At 40.4% G+C, this 17,302-nt stretch overlaps 3 protein-coding genes across 6 annotated transcripts in view; 2 read left to right on the forward strand and 1 right to left on the reverse strand.

Moving 5' to 3' along the window:
* The first annotated feature begins 2,203 nt into the window (after positions 1 to 2,203).
* On the forward strand, positions 2,204 to 7,136 carry si:dkey-33c12.3 (uncharacterized protein LOC335380 homolog). The gene is made up of 3 exons (XM_050062154.1): positions 2,204 to 3,347; positions 3,928 to 4,052; positions 6,013 to 7,136. Exons 1-3 carry the CDS (start codon positions 2,340 to 2,342, stop codon positions 6,071 to 6,073), a joined length of 1,194 nt encoding a protein of 397 aa, XP_049918111.1. The 5' UTR covers positions 2,204 to 2,339; the 3' UTR covers positions 6,074 to 7,136.
* Positions 7,137 to 10,833: 3,697 nt separating this feature from the next.
* Positions 10,834 to 13,589, forward strand: mrps26 (mitochondrial ribosomal protein S26). The gene is made up of 4 exons (XM_050062166.1): positions 10,834 to 11,200; positions 12,525 to 12,671; positions 12,810 to 12,933; positions 13,100 to 13,589. The coding sequence occupies exons 1-4, from the start codon at positions 10,980 to 10,982 to the stop codon at positions 13,229 to 13,231; spliced, it is 624 nt and encodes a 207-aa protein (XP_049918123.1). The 5' UTR covers positions 10,834 to 10,979; the 3' UTR covers positions 13,232 to 13,589.
* A 1,479-nt stretch (positions 13,590 to 15,068) lies between these two features.
* The window catches only part of loxl3b (lysyl oxidase-like 3b), a 37,344-nt gene continuing 35,110 nt past the window's right edge, over positions 15,069 to 17,302 (reverse strand). For all 4 annotated transcript variants that reach the window (XM_050062119.1, XM_050062117.1, XM_050062116.1 and 1 more), the window contains 2 exons: positions 16,798 to 16,909; positions 15,069 to 15,975 (listed from right to left, as the gene is read on the reverse strand). In XM_050062119.1, the coding sequence (XP_049918076.1) occupies positions 15,902 to 15,975; positions 16,798 to 16,909 (186 nt within the window). In that variant the 3' untranslated portion in view covers positions 15,069 to 15,901. The remainder of the gene's footprint in view (positions 15,976 to 16,797; positions 16,910 to 17,302) is intronic.

Here is a 17,302-nt window from a genome sequence, read left to right on the forward strand (position 1 = left end):
GAGTTTTTAAAGAAAACATGCCTTGAAGGCAAAAAAAAAACACCACCAGACTTTCACTCAGGAGGCCGGTGTTCACTTCCCACATGAATGTCGAGCCAAACCATGATGTTTTTTCTAAACCCAACCACATGCCTTTGCTGCACAACAAAATAACCGTTGATAGGTCTAGTCTACATGTATTTTCTGGACTTGGCTTAAAACTGCATCCCTCTGGGAGTTTGGTGGGGGTACTATGGAATTATGGGGTAGCGGGGTCACTGCTACGAGCCATCCGGTCACTGTATGACCACAGTGAGAGCTGTGTCCGCAAACTCGGTGTAAAGTCAAACATGTTCTGGGTGGGTGTTGGCCTCCACCAGGGTTGTCCCTTGTCACCAATCCTGTTTGTGATAGGAAAGGCATAAACTGACACAGCGTCCCAGAACTTCAACAGACGCACCCAGGAAACCTACTGGGTAGTATGAAGACGTAAAAGTCCCCTGACCAAATGGTGATATGTGATAAGTTGAGAGTTGATGTGATTTTCTGTGAAAAAGACTTATTGACTTATCAGACTGAAGCATCAAGAAGTGGCGTTTATGATTATTCACAGACCTTATTCTTATTGTGGAGACGTTTCCACCAAATGTGCTACAACCGCTGCTGAAAGGGAAACACTGGGTAAATATTGTCTTACTATTACTACACCTCATGGTTCATAATTATCAGCCAACAACTAAAACACATGATGACTGACCACAGAGTGGCGCTGTTGGTACCATGTTTTCATATGTAAAGAATCTCCACATAGGGCTTGTAGTCATTGAGAGTTCAGCTGTCAAACATTCCTCCCACACACTGGCCATTATACATTTTAATATTTTAAAAATCATATAAAATTAAGAATAAAAAATAACACACCACATGCACCGTTTGATATTAAAACATGACAAAACTGAGGAAGAGAGGTGAAGAAGAAGACAAAATGATAAAGTATGAAGAGCAAAGATCACAAAGAGAGAGCTGCTGCCAGCTCTCAACACTACTAAATCAACTCTGATCAATTTGTGCGATCAATTACTTTCTTTTACTGCCAGGGGTCAAATACTGAGGGCCTGCAGAGCAGCAAGAAGACAGATCCTGACATCCTGTAGGAGGGTAATGTCACAGAAACGTCGTCCACCAAAACCGTGTCCCTGAGCAGAAACCTGAATCGATCCCTGTTTGAGAACATCAGCTCATCGTCTCTTTTTCAACACTGAGGATGATTTAAAGGCGCCTTCTGACTCATCTCTGGGTGTTAAACAGCAGGAGTGTGTCTCTGTGTCAGCACATACAGACTCTTCTTCGGTGGTGTCTCCCACACTCAGGACATCAGTGACTCATCAATTTGCAATCTAAATAGATCAAACAGACACTCTGGGAACATCAGCAGGATGTAGGGCATCATGAAGGGGTATCTGTCTACTGAAGGACACTCACAGCAATACAGATGAAGAGAGAGGATGATCAAACAGAAAAGTGCAGCAGAAGATTATTTTTTAAATATCTGCTAAGTATAAAGAAGCAAATTAAAACATCTGTTTAATGTTTGTTAGCAGGAGAGGGTCCTGACATCTGTGCATGTGAGCTAATGTGGATCATTATCCATCACTATCATCACTCATATTACTCAGGTGAAGCAGGGAGCACTTACCGACCACATCAATCTGTTTAAGCACCAAACAATCTGTGTGGAAATTAATTTATCGTTCACCATAACATAAAAACCCCTAAGTGCCTGTATGTTAAAGCAGATGCCCCTTTACGCACTATGTATTGATTCTCTCTAAATGGGTTGTGGGAAAGATTTTGTTTCACGTCATCTCACGTTTGCCCCAGTTTTTTGTCTTCATTTATTAATATGGATTTCTTCCTCGCTTCAGAGATGCATCTGAGAACACACTGAGGGCATAAAGTCCAGTGAAATATGCCTCTAGACAGACATAGAGAAATGAGAGTAATAAATGGCAGAGTCATTTTTAGGTCAGATAAAAATAAAATCTGCTCTACCACACTGACTCTGCTTGCCAAGGCTGAGAGTGAGTCTGAAAACCAACCTCCTCTCTCCTCACTGCAGCAGTCTGCTATTGGCCTGGTGGATGCTGACAGCACTGATGTTTCTCTGTGGCGGAGGGGGGGCAGCCTCACTCTATAAAAGCCAGGGATCTGCAGCATCACTGAGCTGGTGCAGTGCAAAACGCCCGCTCATCCTCACCGATGGTGTGCAGAACAAGGGGGACATAAAAAACCTTCTGAAACTAAAAACATCCACATCCTTTTCTTAAACAAACTAAAAAATCCACAACAAAAAATTCATCATGAGCTACGATACCTTCTTCTCCTACCGCCGCCCTTGGGACAGCTACAGAGGCTCCCAAACCACCACCAAAGCCACCATGTCTTCCTCCCTCTACTCTTCTCCTCGAGGTCCTCCGTCTGGGAAGAGGATCCTGAGGCTGGTCTCCTCTTCCCTGCCAGACGGGTCTGAGCGGATGGACCTGGCTCAGGCCAGCTCCCTCAACACAGAACTGCTGGGCCTGCGCTCCCAGGAGAGGGAGCAGCTAGTGGACCTGAACGACCGCTTCGCCACCTACATCGAGAAGGTGAGGCACCTGGAGCTGCAGAACCGAGCCCTGCTGGCCGAGCTGGAGGCGCTGAGGCGGCGGCAGAACGACCCGTCCCGTCTGCAGATGCTGTACGAGGGGCAGTCGCGAAGTTTGAGGGCCATGATCGACTCAGAGAACGGGGAGAAGATGCGGATGGAGGCAGAGAGAGACTACCTGCGTGATGTGTATGAGCAGATGAAGGAGCGCTACGAGGAGGAGGCCAGGCGGCGTATGGATGCTGAGGACGCCCTGCAGAGGGCCAGGGAGGAGGCCAGCAGGGCCGTGCTCTCCAACTGTGACGCCGAGGCCACCGTGGTCTCTCTGTGTGATGAGATGGTGTTCCTGAAGAAAGTCTTTGCAGAGGAGCAGGCAGAGCTGAAGGCCCAGCTGCAGGTGGCTAACATCAGCGTGGATGTGGAGGTGTCCCGGCCTGACCTCTCCACCGCCCTGCGGGACATCCGGGCGCAGTACGAGCGGCTGGCAAACAAGAACATGCAGGCCGCCGAGGACTGGTACAAGAACAAATTCGCGAGTGTGGCAGAGATGGCCAGCAAAAACAACGAAGCCGTGCACGCCATCCGGGAGGAGACCATGGAGTACCGGAGGCTGCTTCAGTCACGCTCCTCTGAGATCGAATCTCTCCGGAACGTCATCGACTCCATCAACAAGCAGCTGGAGGATCTGGAGGAGACGCAGGCCAAAGAGGTGGCAAAGTACCAGGTGAATGAGGCTGTTTGGATCCACATTAACATTCACCCACTCACATCAGTCACCTAGTGGTTATCTGCACATCTGTGCTCCAGTATAACTTTAGACGTTCTCTCAGACAGGAAGCATTCATCTTCTCCAGCAGGTGCTCGGAGACCAGGGGCAGGAGAGACAGAAAGATTAAAGATGGTGTTTATAGGGTCACGGCCTCGAGGCTGGACGCAGAGATAAGAGAGGATAATACGAACAGACCCACTCAGAGTAAAAAACACTCGACATGCAGAAAGTCGAGAAAAAGGCAGGACGAAGCATCTTCCTGCTACAAGATGTAAATGTATTCTCTGCAGCAGCTCCACACACTTCAGTGCTCAGCAGGAAATGATGACAGGCTCACAGCAGAGGTGAAAATCAGCAAGGTTACTGTCTGAATAAACAGCGAGGACGCCGCAGCGACACACAAAGAAAAGAGATCAGGGACTGTTCTGAGGCTAAATTTCTTCAAGCAAGAATAAAATAAAAGATTCATCACAGAGCTGTGTTTGTCCTTGTGTGACATCTGATAATGAATGACTGTGTTTTTTTCCATTCATAGATGAGGATAAGTGAGCTGGAGCGGGACATCACTGACGCCAAGCAGGAGATGGCTCGTTACCTGAGAGAGTACCAAGACCTTCTCAATGTGAAGATGGCTCTTGACATTGAAATAGCAGCGTACAGGTGAGATCTGCTCATCTCCACCAACACTGGACATTTAGTTTCTCTTAAACAAATCTGTGGCAACATGTTTTCAAAGACCTTGGCCCAAAAACTGTGAATGATGTGCAAATGCTTCCAAAGAAATATGCCCTAAATCGGCCCTGTGGTGGCGCCAAATTAACCCCAAAACATTCAGTTTTCAAAAGACCACATCCCTCACACTGTAAGTCTGATTGACTTGAAATTTGGCACTCTTACACAGCTCAATGTGCTCTACAAAAAGCCTCGGGACCATAAAGGTCTGCTGTGATGGATTATTTTCTCATTTACATAATATGAAAAACAGTAAGTTGAATAGATTTTATTTTGACTTGCTCAAAACCGAATTTGATTTATGGCCTTGTGAGAGAGAAATACATATTTCTATAATAAATGAGCAAGGTCAGTCAAAAAACATGGCCGCCATTAATGAAAAAAACTTGCTCAAGTTTTCTGTGAGCATTCCTGATTAAACTCGGTGGACACATCAAGTACGAACATCTGAATGTACAAACCAAGTTTGGTCCAGTTGTGATGAAAGGGGGGCAAATGTTGGGATTCTGAGAGCGCTTGCATTGTAATGTTGGGACAAGTGATTTTCTCACTGCTTCATAAGACAGAATTAAACATGGTGAAGTGACTTTGCTCTGCTGAGTGAAGCCGAAAACCTGCTCCCTGCTGCTTTTAGCTTTGATTCTAGGCAACTGAGCTTCTTTCTTTTGCTGGCCGAGAATAGGCTCGAATCTGGAGTTGCTACTTGGGGCAATAATTTCTTCTTATCAATCTTCTTCTGAAGTGTTTTTGCAAATTCCTGTGAGATGGTATATGGTAGAGACATGACATTTTCACCAGTGACTGAGAATTATGACCAAATGCTGTCCAAGAAATGTGTCCTAACCAGCCTGATGGTGGCGCTCCAATTAAAGACCAAAAATTCCATTCTCCAAACGCCACACCCCGCACATCATTAAAAGGACTGACTTGAAACTCGACACACAAGTCGAGCTCAAAGTGCTCTAAAAAAGCCTCAAGAAACATTAAAGTCCGCCTGACTAGATTTTCTGCCATTTTGGAAAAAAAAATTTGACATCTCTTCCTAAACCTTAGCTCCGATTTGTGCCAAATTTTCTGTGGAACAAACTTGTTCAAAGTAGCATGAAGTTTGTTGTTATCTATTTAAGTTTTGAAGATTCTGACCAATGATATTCTAGAGGGGGGTGGTTCAGCACATAAACAGACCTAACTCAACAATCATTGAGGCAATTAATACAAAACCTACAGGATACGTTCTTGTAGGTACCCGAAACATATTGCGAAAGTTTCAATGACATTGACCCCTAGGGGGCGCCGCAAATACAAAAAAACCCAACAAAACAAAACAGGAGTGAAGTAACACAAATTGGGATAAATCAGAAACTGTTTGTCCAATAATTACAAAACTCACAGAATATGTTTAATAACGGTGTTGAACCGCATGTGTAAAATTATTTTAAAAATCGCTCAATAGGGGGCGCCACCAGCTCAATTGGCACTGTGCAAAATTTGGCCATAAATCAGTAGACAGTTGGTTCAAACATCACCAAAATCAATAGACGTTCTTAATAAAACTGTTGAGGCATGTTCCCAAAGTGTTTCTGCAGTTGACCAATAGGGGGCGACAGTGGTGTGTAAGAAGAGCTCAACTCGGCAGAAAATTTAACGTAAATGACGAGTGTTTGTCTGAACGTCATGAAACCTGGTTGTCATCTTTAATGCAGGTGTCGTAAACTGTCAAAGGTCTCAATGCTTCACAGCTTTCAACTTCTAACAGCCCCAGACTTGAACCCCAGAATCACCGCTTGTGGCTTTATTTTATGTTTAAACTAACTTAACCAACAGAAACTATGTTTGTCACACCAAATGCAGTTAGCTTGAGAATAACCTGTTTTCTTTTCCTTTTCAGGAAACTTCTGGAGGGGGAGGAGATTCGTCTGGCTTACCCTTCCCTTCCCGCCCTAAACTAAAACCTAAATGCCACCAGCCTGGCATCGACCTGAATTCTTCACACCCTTTCATTCCTCCCCTGACCTGAACATCAGCCCTCTCTCCCTCCATCTCTCCTCCAACCCTCTGTCATCTCCCCGCCCCAAAATACTCCATCTTTTACTCCTCCCAAGACAAAACCGCAAACCAAAGCTCATCTTCTCAAGACAGATGCGCCCTTGTGCTAAACAAGAGGTCCACCAGAAGTCCCCCTTCTTCTACACACGTTCTGACACCACACATCAAGAAGACTGCAAACAGTAAATCGCTGAGTGGCTGCGCTGCAGTAGTGACATAGTTACGTCGGACAGCAGTGTCGTTTTGGCTGAGTTCCTCTCTGTCACACACACGTTAAGGTCCAAGCAGCAGAGTTCCTATTTGACTCCTCTGAACCTCACTGTCCAAACATTTGACCAATTGTTTGTGACGGAGGACTAAAACCCCTCTTACCTCTCCATGCTTGGACTTTATCTGAGTTTGAACTGATGCAAGAAACCTGCAGCATTATTGAGCAGGAACTCTACCAATCGATCCTGCATTGTCCTGCACCCCTGGTTCTCCAGTAGTCAATGAACCAGTAACCTTAAAACTTTCTGTTCACTATATTAAAGACCCATTTTTGTCTTTTAAGTTATTCTTCCTCTGCATTTACACAAATACTACGCGTTTTGGTTGGTTGAAAAACCAGAGTGACTTTGGGTCTTTCTATTTGGCCAGTTATTTAAATTCCTAATTTCTAATAAAAGTGTCTTTTCTTGCGTAAGCTTCTGGACATGTAAATGCTGTGGAAGACGACTTGTTACTGGTTTCTCCTTCTATTCATGCAGTGTGTCTCACAGCTTATCTGCATTAGATTTGTTTTCTGTTCTGTGAGTTCATTCAAACCTAAACGACGAAACAGAAAGATAAGTGCAGGAGCTCCTTGTTGTTTGTCTGCTGACGTTAGATCTAAATGGTGCTTTACATCTGTGAAACTAAGTCTGCACCATCACACTCGCTGTAACTGTGACGGCCGGCAACAAGCTGAATAAACATATAACTGACCTGCAAATCACTTCTGACTTCCTGTTGTCATTTGACACTTGTGAGGGCATCATGACAGGATAAACACAGAGACTAAGGAGAAGACGTCACTTTAGAGTTGTTCCAGTACCAGTATCAGAAATTCATCCAATACTGCCTAAAATTTAAGGCTGCATAGATATACTGGTTTCAAGGTATATTAAAATTGATGGTTATCTTACGGAGTATATCTGCTTCTCTGCGAAACTGTGGAAAAAAATGCAACTGGACAAAAAAATCTCAACTTTATTTTAGTTATTTTCAAAGTTGAAACTTTCTGCACAAACTTCCATTAACAAAATGGTTTCAAGTTTCAGTTATAGTAATAAAATGTCTGTTTAACCAAAAATAACCCTTTCATTTCAGTTCCTTCAAGGCTCATTCTGACTGATAATATAAATTCTGTGATACTATGAAACTGCGATTTTTTTATGAGATGGTTACTGACCATGAAAATCTCATACTGTTGTAACCCTACTGAAACTCTGAATAGGGGATTGGCGAGTATGAAAGTCTGTTTATCTATATCTATATCTATATCCATATATATATATATTTAAATATTCAAAAAAAAAAAAAAAATCAAATAATCTTTCAAGTAGTTTTGCATCAGGACATAACAGCAGTTTTCCCAGCTACTGTTTTAGGGTGGCCACAAAGCATCAGTTGCTGGTAAATATTTCAACGTTAGCAAAATGTTAAATTAAACAATAAAAGATTGCTCTATGCCGTTCATATTTATACAGAGGGTTTAACCTGAGCCATGCCATACAACAACCACAGCAATATTTCACGTCCATACAGGGTCAGCAGCAGCTGTTAATTCCTTTTTTGTAACACAAAGATTTGGATCGGTACCCTGCATCAGCCGACACGCAAGTTCATATCGGGATCAGTATTGTGAAGGAAAAAAGTATATCTGAACATCTTTATGTGTTTGAATTATGTGTCTATGTGTCGTCTAGTTTTAGACCACTCAGCAAACGGTTAATTACATATTCAATCAAGGTGTAAACACAAAGTTCTTCTATTATAGGAAAAATACACTTTAAAGAGGCTAAAACAAATATTTTCAAAGGGAAATCATTCAGTTTGGTTAATCATCTGTGTGTTTTTAAAGTCTTTAATGTGACCTTAGATTGTAAAATTGCTGTAACTAATTAAATAAGTGTGTATTTAGGTCATAATGATCCAAATTCCAATCAAAGAAGTGAAGAAAGATTCAATGAATAGCTATAGCTCAAGGGATATGATGACTTGTCAGGCTGAATCTGAGACTGCTGAAGCCGGTGAATATTTTCCATGTGTGATTTTTGCGTTATCTGAGTTTCTAAACCTTTTCCCTGTAAAACACTGAACAACAAAAGCAGCTGAGATACTCTCCTTACTTACAGCTCTCAATGTCACAGTAACAACACACAGCGGCACTGCACCATTTCCCATCATTCCATGTTCCTGGCACAGTGACTGTAGCTGTAATGTGTTGGTGCCTCGCCTCGGCAGGATCATCAGTCACCGGCCTGACACCCAGCGTCCCTCCGAACCCTTAAGAAACACAGAAGATGCAGCAGTTTTCCAAATGTGGATTTGCCGCATGTTGTGAGTGTAACACAAGAGCTCAGACTACATAATAAGTGTTGTGTAACCGCCCCCTGTGTTCCCCACCATTTAACATATTCAGAGTGCAAAATGAACTTATAAACAAGACATAAAAAGGTCATATTTTAAAAAAAAATTAAAAAAAAAAAAAGTAAATAATATAAGGTACCATGGACAAGTGTGGACAGGGGAACATAAATCACTTAAATCTTATTGTAGATACAATAAATACAGTTAAATTGATTAAATTAAATATGAATACTGTAAAGGCCTGGTGAATATGCAAAATAAAATATAAGAGCAAACAGGCCTACTTTGGTATTCTTAACATGAGTGCTTTCATCACTGAAATGTTGTCTTTTTTAGGTACTTACTTAAAAATCAGTAATTTCTATTTTAATTCAAGTAGATTTTCAGTTGATTTATTTTAACTCAAGTTCTGTACTTAATTACAGTTTTGAGGCACTTCTACTTTGCTTGAGTGTTTCCATTTTATGCTGCTTTACACTCCCACTAAACTCAGGCTGGTGGGTGTTATTCAGGCCGATGTCAGTCATGAGCGACACCTCTCGCCCCCTGTATGAGACCATGGCGGCCTTAATCAGCTCCTTCAGTAACAGACTGCGACACACAACACAGTACATGTCTGCAAGTCCTTCATTCCAGCATCAGTTAGACTTTTTAACATGACAGCATCATATCATCTTACACTCTTTGTCTCTACCTCCATCACACCACCTCTTACAACACAACAGCTAATCCCTTTATTTCTACTTTAGGTTATACTCTATTTATTCATAATCACAAATATAAATAAGTAAATAAATAAATAAATAAAAGTACATACCCAAATCCTTTATATTCATACTGTGATACACAGCTGTGCATTTTCCTTCTGTGCAATATTGTCACTGTCTGCTATAATAGTTAAAGACCATTTACAGTGAATATTCTAAACACCATGTGTGTGTGTGTTTCAGTTATCCTCTGCAACTACAAATCATGGACATACAGGATCTCTATAAGTGAAAGTTGCATATAGTCTAATTTATATATATATATATATATATATATATATATATATATATATATATATATATATATAATATCTTGTATCTGGTTCTTGAGCTGCTGTAAAATATAAGTGAAAGGTTTTTTCAAATCTAGTTTGTGTTTTGTAATATTTGCATCCTTCTTTAGCACTCAGTCACACAGTCAAATATAAGTGAAAGGTGTATATAGTGTATACAGATTTTTTTTTATTATTTTATTCTATTTTTATTTCAGCTAGATTGTATTTTTGTAATATTTTTATCAGTCATTTTTTTCCTTTTTTCCTCTTGTTTCTGACTCCTGACCTGCTGGAAAATATAATATATTTTTTATCATTTTATTTTCAATTTATCTAGTTTGTATTTTTGTCCTCTTTTAGCACTCAGTCACTTTTCCCTTTTGTCTCTTGCTTCTGACTCTTGAGCTGCTGTAAAGATGAAAGTGAATGGTGTATATTTTGTGTATAGATATTGCATTATTACATTTTATTTCAATATTATATAGTTTGTATTACTGTAATATTTTTATCCATTTGTAGCACCCAGTAACTTTTTCTTTTTCGCTTGCTTCTGGCTTTTGAGCTGCTGTAAAATATAAATGAAATCTATCATTAATTAATTTTTAATTTTATTTAGTTTGTATTTGTGCGATATTTTATCCTCTCTGAGCACTCAGTCACTTGTTTAAAAAATTATTCATTTATTCATGTGTTGCTTTGTCTCTTGCTCCTGACTCCTGAGCTGCTGTCACGTGTCAATTTGGTGTGGGATAAATAAAGTTTTCGCTTATTTGAAACAGTTGCTAAGCTAACTTAGCTATCTAGCTAACTAGCAACCTAGCTTGTTAGCTAGCTATCTGCCGCTACAGTTAGCTTACTGACTGGACGTTATAGTACAAAAACACCGCTGTATGAGACTCATAAACTATCAAAACTCTCTCTAACACCTGCAGAAGGAGCTCAGACTGTATTAAAAATAATTTTCTGTTACCTCCAGATGGCGGTAGAGGCTAAACAACGCTACGTTAGCGGTGTTGCTAACTACTTCCTCCGGTCAGAGGACACCAACATGGCCGCCGCCTTGTGTCGATAACGTTCCTGTCTCAATGTTAACGTTTAAATAATTTCATTAACACACTAACAAACCGCACTTGTGTCCACACTTTGACGCCGACATGTTCCAGGTCATCGGCGGGAGGAGCGTCCCTGCGGCCCGGCTCCTCGCACCCAGGAGCGCCGTGCTCGTGGAGGCAGTCCGGGGCAGAAAGTCCCGCACCGACCCGGTGGCCAAGTCCAAAGAGGGCCGAATCAAAGTGCCTCCTCCGGTGGACCCGGTGGAGATGGTCGTCCTCAAGGAGAGATACTCGGAGTACCAGCTGATCACCAGGGCGCTCCGGTACGTTTAATAACCAACTGGTAACTAACGTTAACGGAAACATATCGGAGGTTAACGGGTCAGCAGGTGGTGTGGTAAATTATGTTTCCCTGATTTAAATCTGCCACCTGATAAATACTGGACCGGAAGCTGGTCCCTAAAACTGGCAACATTTATTCTTTAATTAGTAGATACTAATTACTGGCAGTTACCAGTCCTCATTATATATTCACAGGTTTTACTGTGATTAAACTGGCAGCTGATTTCCACCAAACACTGTGATAGTATTTGTCTCATTTGCTTCACAACCAAAACAGTTTGTGTTTAAATTTTACAGGTAAAATCTTGTATTAACTGTGACTCTGCGGTGGCTCATGCCGAAAGGAGACAGGCTGTACTGTGACACTGACATCTTGGTGCAATGCTCCTCCATCATGCTCACACATTCACACTTACAAAAGTTTTAAGGGACTATTTAAACTGTCACGATAGATTTGTTCACATTATTAGGCTTTTAGAAAGGCAGTGCATCTATAGTTTTTTTTTTAAAACTAAGTGTTATGGTTGCAACGGTATGAGATTTTCATGGCATGATAACCTTCTCTGCAGGCTCACAGCATCATGGTATCACATAATTTATATTATCAGACAGAATGAGCCTTAAAAGAATGAAAACAGAAGGGTTATTGTTGGTTAAAATAACGTTATACTATAACTGAAAGTTGAAACCATTTTGTTAATGGAAGTTTGTGTAATAAGTCTCCCCTGAGAAAATAACTAAAATAAAGGGGAGATTCAACATCCAGGGAGTCTACAGGTCCTCAGAAAGTCTTAAATTGTTAAATTAATGTCTTAAATTTGACCAAAATAAAAAAAAATTGATGGGTCTTAAATATTTCAGGTCACATTATCTTGAATATGTCAGCAGCCTCACAGACCCAGTGACAGTTTACAATCACTGGACAGACCAGAGAATTGCAATAATAAACAGCATTTATGACAGCGATGAGATTTCAGACAAAACAAGCTGTTAATATGATTTTCATTTTTACATTTGTGATGAGCATTTTCACTATTTTCTGACACGTTTTAGTGTTTAACTGTTAGGCCGAACATGAATTACTTAAATAATAGAGAGCATTCTGCATACTGTATACTCATTTTCATAGAATTTTCAAATTATTATTTCCCTTTAAAATACAAAGGCAACATAACTTTTCTGTGACATCACCTCCGTAGATGCTCCCCGTGTGTGTAACTGTCCAATAAACATAAATAAATGTTTCGGTTAGAACAAAACAAGACGTCCTTTGAATTCACCTGTTCTCTCCTCTGTGTTTGTCAGTCTGGAGTTTAAGGAGGAGATGCTGCGGAAGAAGTACGAGGAGGAGACAGGCTCCCTGGCGGAGGAGAGGGCGAGGCAGGAGGCGGAGGAGCATCGCACCCTCATGGCCTTTAACGACCAGGAGAACCTCCGCATGCTCAAACTCAGGTAGGAAGCAACTCAATATTACAACGGGAAAAATAAAAACCTCTTTTGAAGACTCGATAAGCCGCTCTAAGTTCTGTGTGTTGTTTCCATCTGTGTGGTTGAACTGTAAGAGCTCAGTGTCTCGTCTGTATCTTTCAGGGTGGCGAGGATCCAGAAGGAAAAGGAGGAAGCTGAGCAGAAGAAGCTCGAAGCTGCAATTCAGCGCGAACAACAAGAGCAAGAACTCATCAAACAAAGAGAGAAGGAGATTTTGAAACTGCAGGTACGATTTTTCTTCTTCCTGTTTTCTCCTCCAAACTGTGTGACATGTTAACCATCAGTTCTTAAAGCTACTTTTGTGAGCTGCTGTCGTCTACAGAGGAGCAGAAACCTGAAATTCCATATTGAAACATGCTAAATCTGACCTGTCGCTTCCAATCTCTTCACAGGAGGACGCAAAGAACTTCATCACCTTGGAGAACTTGGACCAGCGTATCGAAGAAGCTCTGGACAATCCAAAGAATTACAACTTTGCTATCGACAAAGGAGGACGAGTTGTTAAACAGACAGTGCTGAAGTGAAACACCAGACAGACAAAGACAGACGGACATCTGTCAGGACTGTGACAGGCAGATTTTCCTCAACTTCAAACACAGAAAACATTCAGCGTCAGAAGATGATCGTACCAGTTAACCTGAGCTATATCTGAGACTTCTTCATCAGCTGATAACTTGTAGATTTAAGTGAAGATCGCTGATGGAAAGCTTCATTTCCTGCCTTCGTCTGTCATGTTTCTGCTTCATATTCTTTATGTGAGTGCTGAACCGTTTCATGTTCTTTTGATCATTACTGTCTTCACATGATGATGTAATGTGTGTAAAGTAAATTAATGTTCATCAGTTTTCATTAAATTAGTCTGAATCTTTTTTTCAATAGTATCACATGAAAATAAGATTTCTGTTTTTACTTATCAAGATATCGATCGATCGATGCATTAATGTGTTCATCACTTTAATGTTACAGCAGGTATTGTTTAATCAGAAACAGCCCTGAAATCACCGTCACCAAACCCACCAGACTGCATTTAAATTAACAGTCATTTTATCATCATTAAACATCTTTCCACTGTTCCAACAATCACCAGCTCTGGTTTGGTTTAAATTAACCCTTAATTCACCAGTTAGCTGTGACAACATGCTGCCTCTATACACACTAACATGACTGTTTATTTAAATGCAGTCTGGTGGGTTTGGTGACAGTGATTTCTTTCTGGTTAAACAAAAAGGATCTGACTCTTTAACACAAAGCTCTATCTCTGTAGGGATCCTTTCATAATGTTGTCAGACACTTAGAATAACAGTCTGAGCCTGTCAGTGACAAAAACAAACACTGAGTTGAAAAATACCAAATTTATCCTTTAAGGGGTCACAAGACAAAACTGTTTGGAATTAAGGGGCTGTTCATTACTAATGAGAGGGGAGGGGTCGTGTAAAAAGGGGGAGGCATGTCAAATAACTTTTTCAAGCACTGGGGCATAACTTATGTTATTTATTCTGGCTTAGGGGAGGGGTATACAAATTTAAATAGTTGTATTCTGTATTTATATTTTCTTTAAAAATCAGTTTTTAAAAAGTGATTTTTAAAAAAAAAAAAGTGTTTTCTTTTTACAATTTAAAATGCTTTTTTTTTTTAAATATTTCTTTTCCATTTTTAAATGGCCTTAAAAATAGATTGTTTTTAAAAATCTAATTTTTAAAAAAGTTTTTTGAATATAATTTTTTTTTTTTTGAATGATTTTAAGTTTTTTTTAAAAAGTCTTAAGACAGAATTTAAAAAAAATATATATTTCAAAGATTTTCAAAATTGTTTTAAAAAACTTTTTTTTTTTTAAGGAAAACATGCGTTGTGGGTTTGGACGGTATGTTTTCCATAAAAATTACATTTTAAAAAGTAATTTTTTTAAAGTTTTTTTTTTTTTTCAAATAAAAAAAATCTAATTTTTTTTTTCAAAAAGCTTTAAAACATGATTTTTAAAGAAAAAACACCTTCCAAACTGAAAGCAAATTTTCTTTGAAAATCGCCAAAATTACACCATTTATCACAGCCAGAAACTGTAAAACAGAAATTATTGTGGGGTTTTCAAATTGTTTTATCTTTAACATTTAACTTTCAAACATCAAAGGGTAAGTTTTAAAAGTCTAATAACTCATTTATGGTGGAGGGAGGGTCATGGGTTTTCCTCCAGTCGCTCAGGAAGGGTCAAGGGGAAATATCTGGAGCTTCAAGAGGATTAAAAAAAAAATACAAACAAAAAACAAAGTCATACTCCAGCCACCGCCTCTGATAAATAAAGAACCGTCCCTAAGAGAATTTAAAAACTTCACACAGTTTCTGATCAATAAGTCTCTGAGACACAGCTCTGTTATTCTTCCTCTCCTTTTATTGGGTGCAGCGGGTGTGATTACATCAGCATACAATGATTGTAGTTTTTTGTCTTTGCCCGATAATATCTATGTTCTGACCCTACATGACTATTAATAACAACACATACAGACTAAAGCTACACACGACTTTAAACTCCAAAGCTCTTGAAACTGACGCTAACAAACAAAGTGTCGCTCCTCAGCACCTTGATATAAGCAATAAATACATTCACAAAATATTGAAACCGTGGAGGCAAAACCGTTTCAGTGAGCAAGAATACTGACCAGTTATTGATGTAAAAAACTTAAGTCTAGGTAATAATTAATGTTTAACACTAAGGCACCTGAGTCTCTTCTGTCCCAGTATGAAGTCCCAGTAAAGACCAGTAAGATGTCCACAGAGCTGCGTTTGTTCCTGTTAATGCCTCCGTTAGTAAATGTGTTAAAGCTAACGCTAACACCTCAGGTAGTTCTGAACCTGTTTGTTCCAGACTGGTTATAAAAATAAAAATAACACCTCATTCATAACGTGGAACATTCACAACACTCAACACTATTCTGTAATAAAAATAAAGCATTAGCTCACATTAGACTGAGAAAAGAAAAACATAAGCACTTGAATATTCAAGTATAATAACTCAGATATAAAAACACACATTCACTGCAGGGAACACTGTTGGCTTCTGTCATGACTGTGAATCAGACCAGACATGTGGCGGGGGGGGGAGGGGGGGTCCACGCTGGTACCTGAAAACAAAAAGCTGTCTGAGCTTGTGAGGTGTGTTTTTATCCTTCCAACCTCCAGGTCTCAGAACTGTTGTGACATTATTAAGGAATCTGGTTATTCAGCTGTCCGGGGTATTTCTCAAACCTCCTCTCTGCCTCCTCACTGAACGCATCACCTGTAGGGACCAAAAAACAATCAGTTTAAATGTTTAAATATAAACGACAAATCTGACATTAAAGGGACAGTTTGGATCTTTTGAAGTGGGGCTGTATGAGGCCAATCAGCGAAGAAAAAAAATCTGGCAACGTACGTTTCTGCAAACCACAGAAACATTACATTTGTACGTCATTATGTAGAAGATACAACTTCATATTTCAACAACACTGTGGTACAAAAAACACCTGGTTATGATGAGGAAAAGATCAAGTTTTGGCTTGAAATACCAGGTTTTGGGGAGGCCGAGGTGTAGGTTTGGCCATTGCCAGGGACCCACAGACAGCTGTCAGCCCTGGCCCACAACTCTGGGTCCTGGATGCCTTTGTGAGGCAGAATGAGAAGCTCACAGTCTCTGGAAAACAGCTGGGGAGGAGGGCAAGCTGAATCCCCCCAACCCCCGAGGAACACCTCAAATCCTCCTTAGATTAACAGGGTCAGCACAGAGATGAGCTGTCCAGAGAGAGGAGGAAGAACCAACAGGGAGGAAACAGAGGACCTTTAGAATCTCAGGGCTTATAAATGTTGTGCAGTGTCAGAAACAGGCTGTGATAACGATAAGGAAACAAACAACATGAATCAAGAGAAACTGTGACCTCAGGAAGAAGCCTGAGGAGGGCGATGAAAACGTGAGTCTCCTGGGAGAAACAGGAAGGTTGGTAAGCGTGGTAAGCGTGTGCAGGTAACACACTACCTGTGGATAAGTGCCTCATATTAACCCCACTTAAAAACATCCGAACTATCCCTTTACCATCAGGTAGCGTTAGTGTTTCTGTCTGATTACCGATGTGACAGTTGTGGAGCCAGATTCGATGGCCGTCATATTTGCAGTTGCATTTCATGGCGTTGTTGGTGAAGTCGCTCTCGGCCACTTCGTGATTTGGATTGATCACAACCTGAAGAGAAGACGGACGTAAAGCATTTTTATGATGAGAAAATCACAGACATTAAAAACTGTGAACTCATGTGTGATGTGGTCTAAAGCTGCCGTCTCACTCAGCCTGGTGTTCTCACAGCAGTTTAAATGTTAAAACAGGAAACAGACAGGATCAATAAACTGTTTTAATGTGTATTAATGTGCATCAGGAGCTGTGTTGTCAGGTTACACATCATTAAAAAATGACTCCAGTGAGTTGTTTTGACGGTTGTATTGATTTTCTCTGGTCTGATTCAAAGTGTTGTGACAGAGAGTCTGGCTTCATGTAAACAGGAAGTTCTTCCCTCAGCAACAAATAATACGTCTCTCTCCAAACACTCAGAGGACGAACCAAGTGTTTGCACATCTACGT

This window comes from Epinephelus moara, chromosome 14, assembly GCF_006386435.1.
Source record: "Epinephelus moara isolate mb chromosome 14, YSFRI_EMoa_1.0, whole genome shotgun sequence".
NCBI lineage: Eukaryota > Metazoa > Chordata > Actinopteri > Perciformes > Serranidae > Epinephelus > Epinephelus moara.

Excerpts from the sequence above, each read along its gene's own strand:
- si:dkey-33c12.3 (XM_050062154.1), top strand. The coding sequence starts at position 2,340 with ATGAGCTACGATACCTTCTTCTCCTACCGCCGCCCTTGGGACAGCTAC. Across the intron at positions 3,348-3,927 it reads AAGAGGTGGCAAAGTACCAG|ATGAGGATAAGTGAGCTGGA; the intron begins GTGAATGAGGCT and ends TTCCATTCATAG. Across the intron at positions 4,053-6,012 it reads ATTGAAATAGCAGCGTACAG|GAAACTTCTGGAGGGGGAGG; the intron begins GTGAGATCTGCT and ends TTTCCTTTTCAG.
- mrps26 (XM_050062166.1), top strand. The coding sequence starts at position 10,980 with ATGTTCCAGGTCATCGGCGGGAGGAGCGTCCCTGCGGCCCGGCTCCTC. Across the intron at positions 11,201-12,524 it reads CTGATCACCAGGGCGCTCCG|TCTGGAGTTTAAGGAGGAGA; the intron begins GTACGTTTAATA and ends TGTGTTTGTCAG. Across the intron at positions 12,934-13,099 it reads AGGAGATTTTGAAACTGCAG|GAGGACGCAAAGAACTTCAT; the intron begins GTACGATTTTTC and ends ATCTCTTCACAG.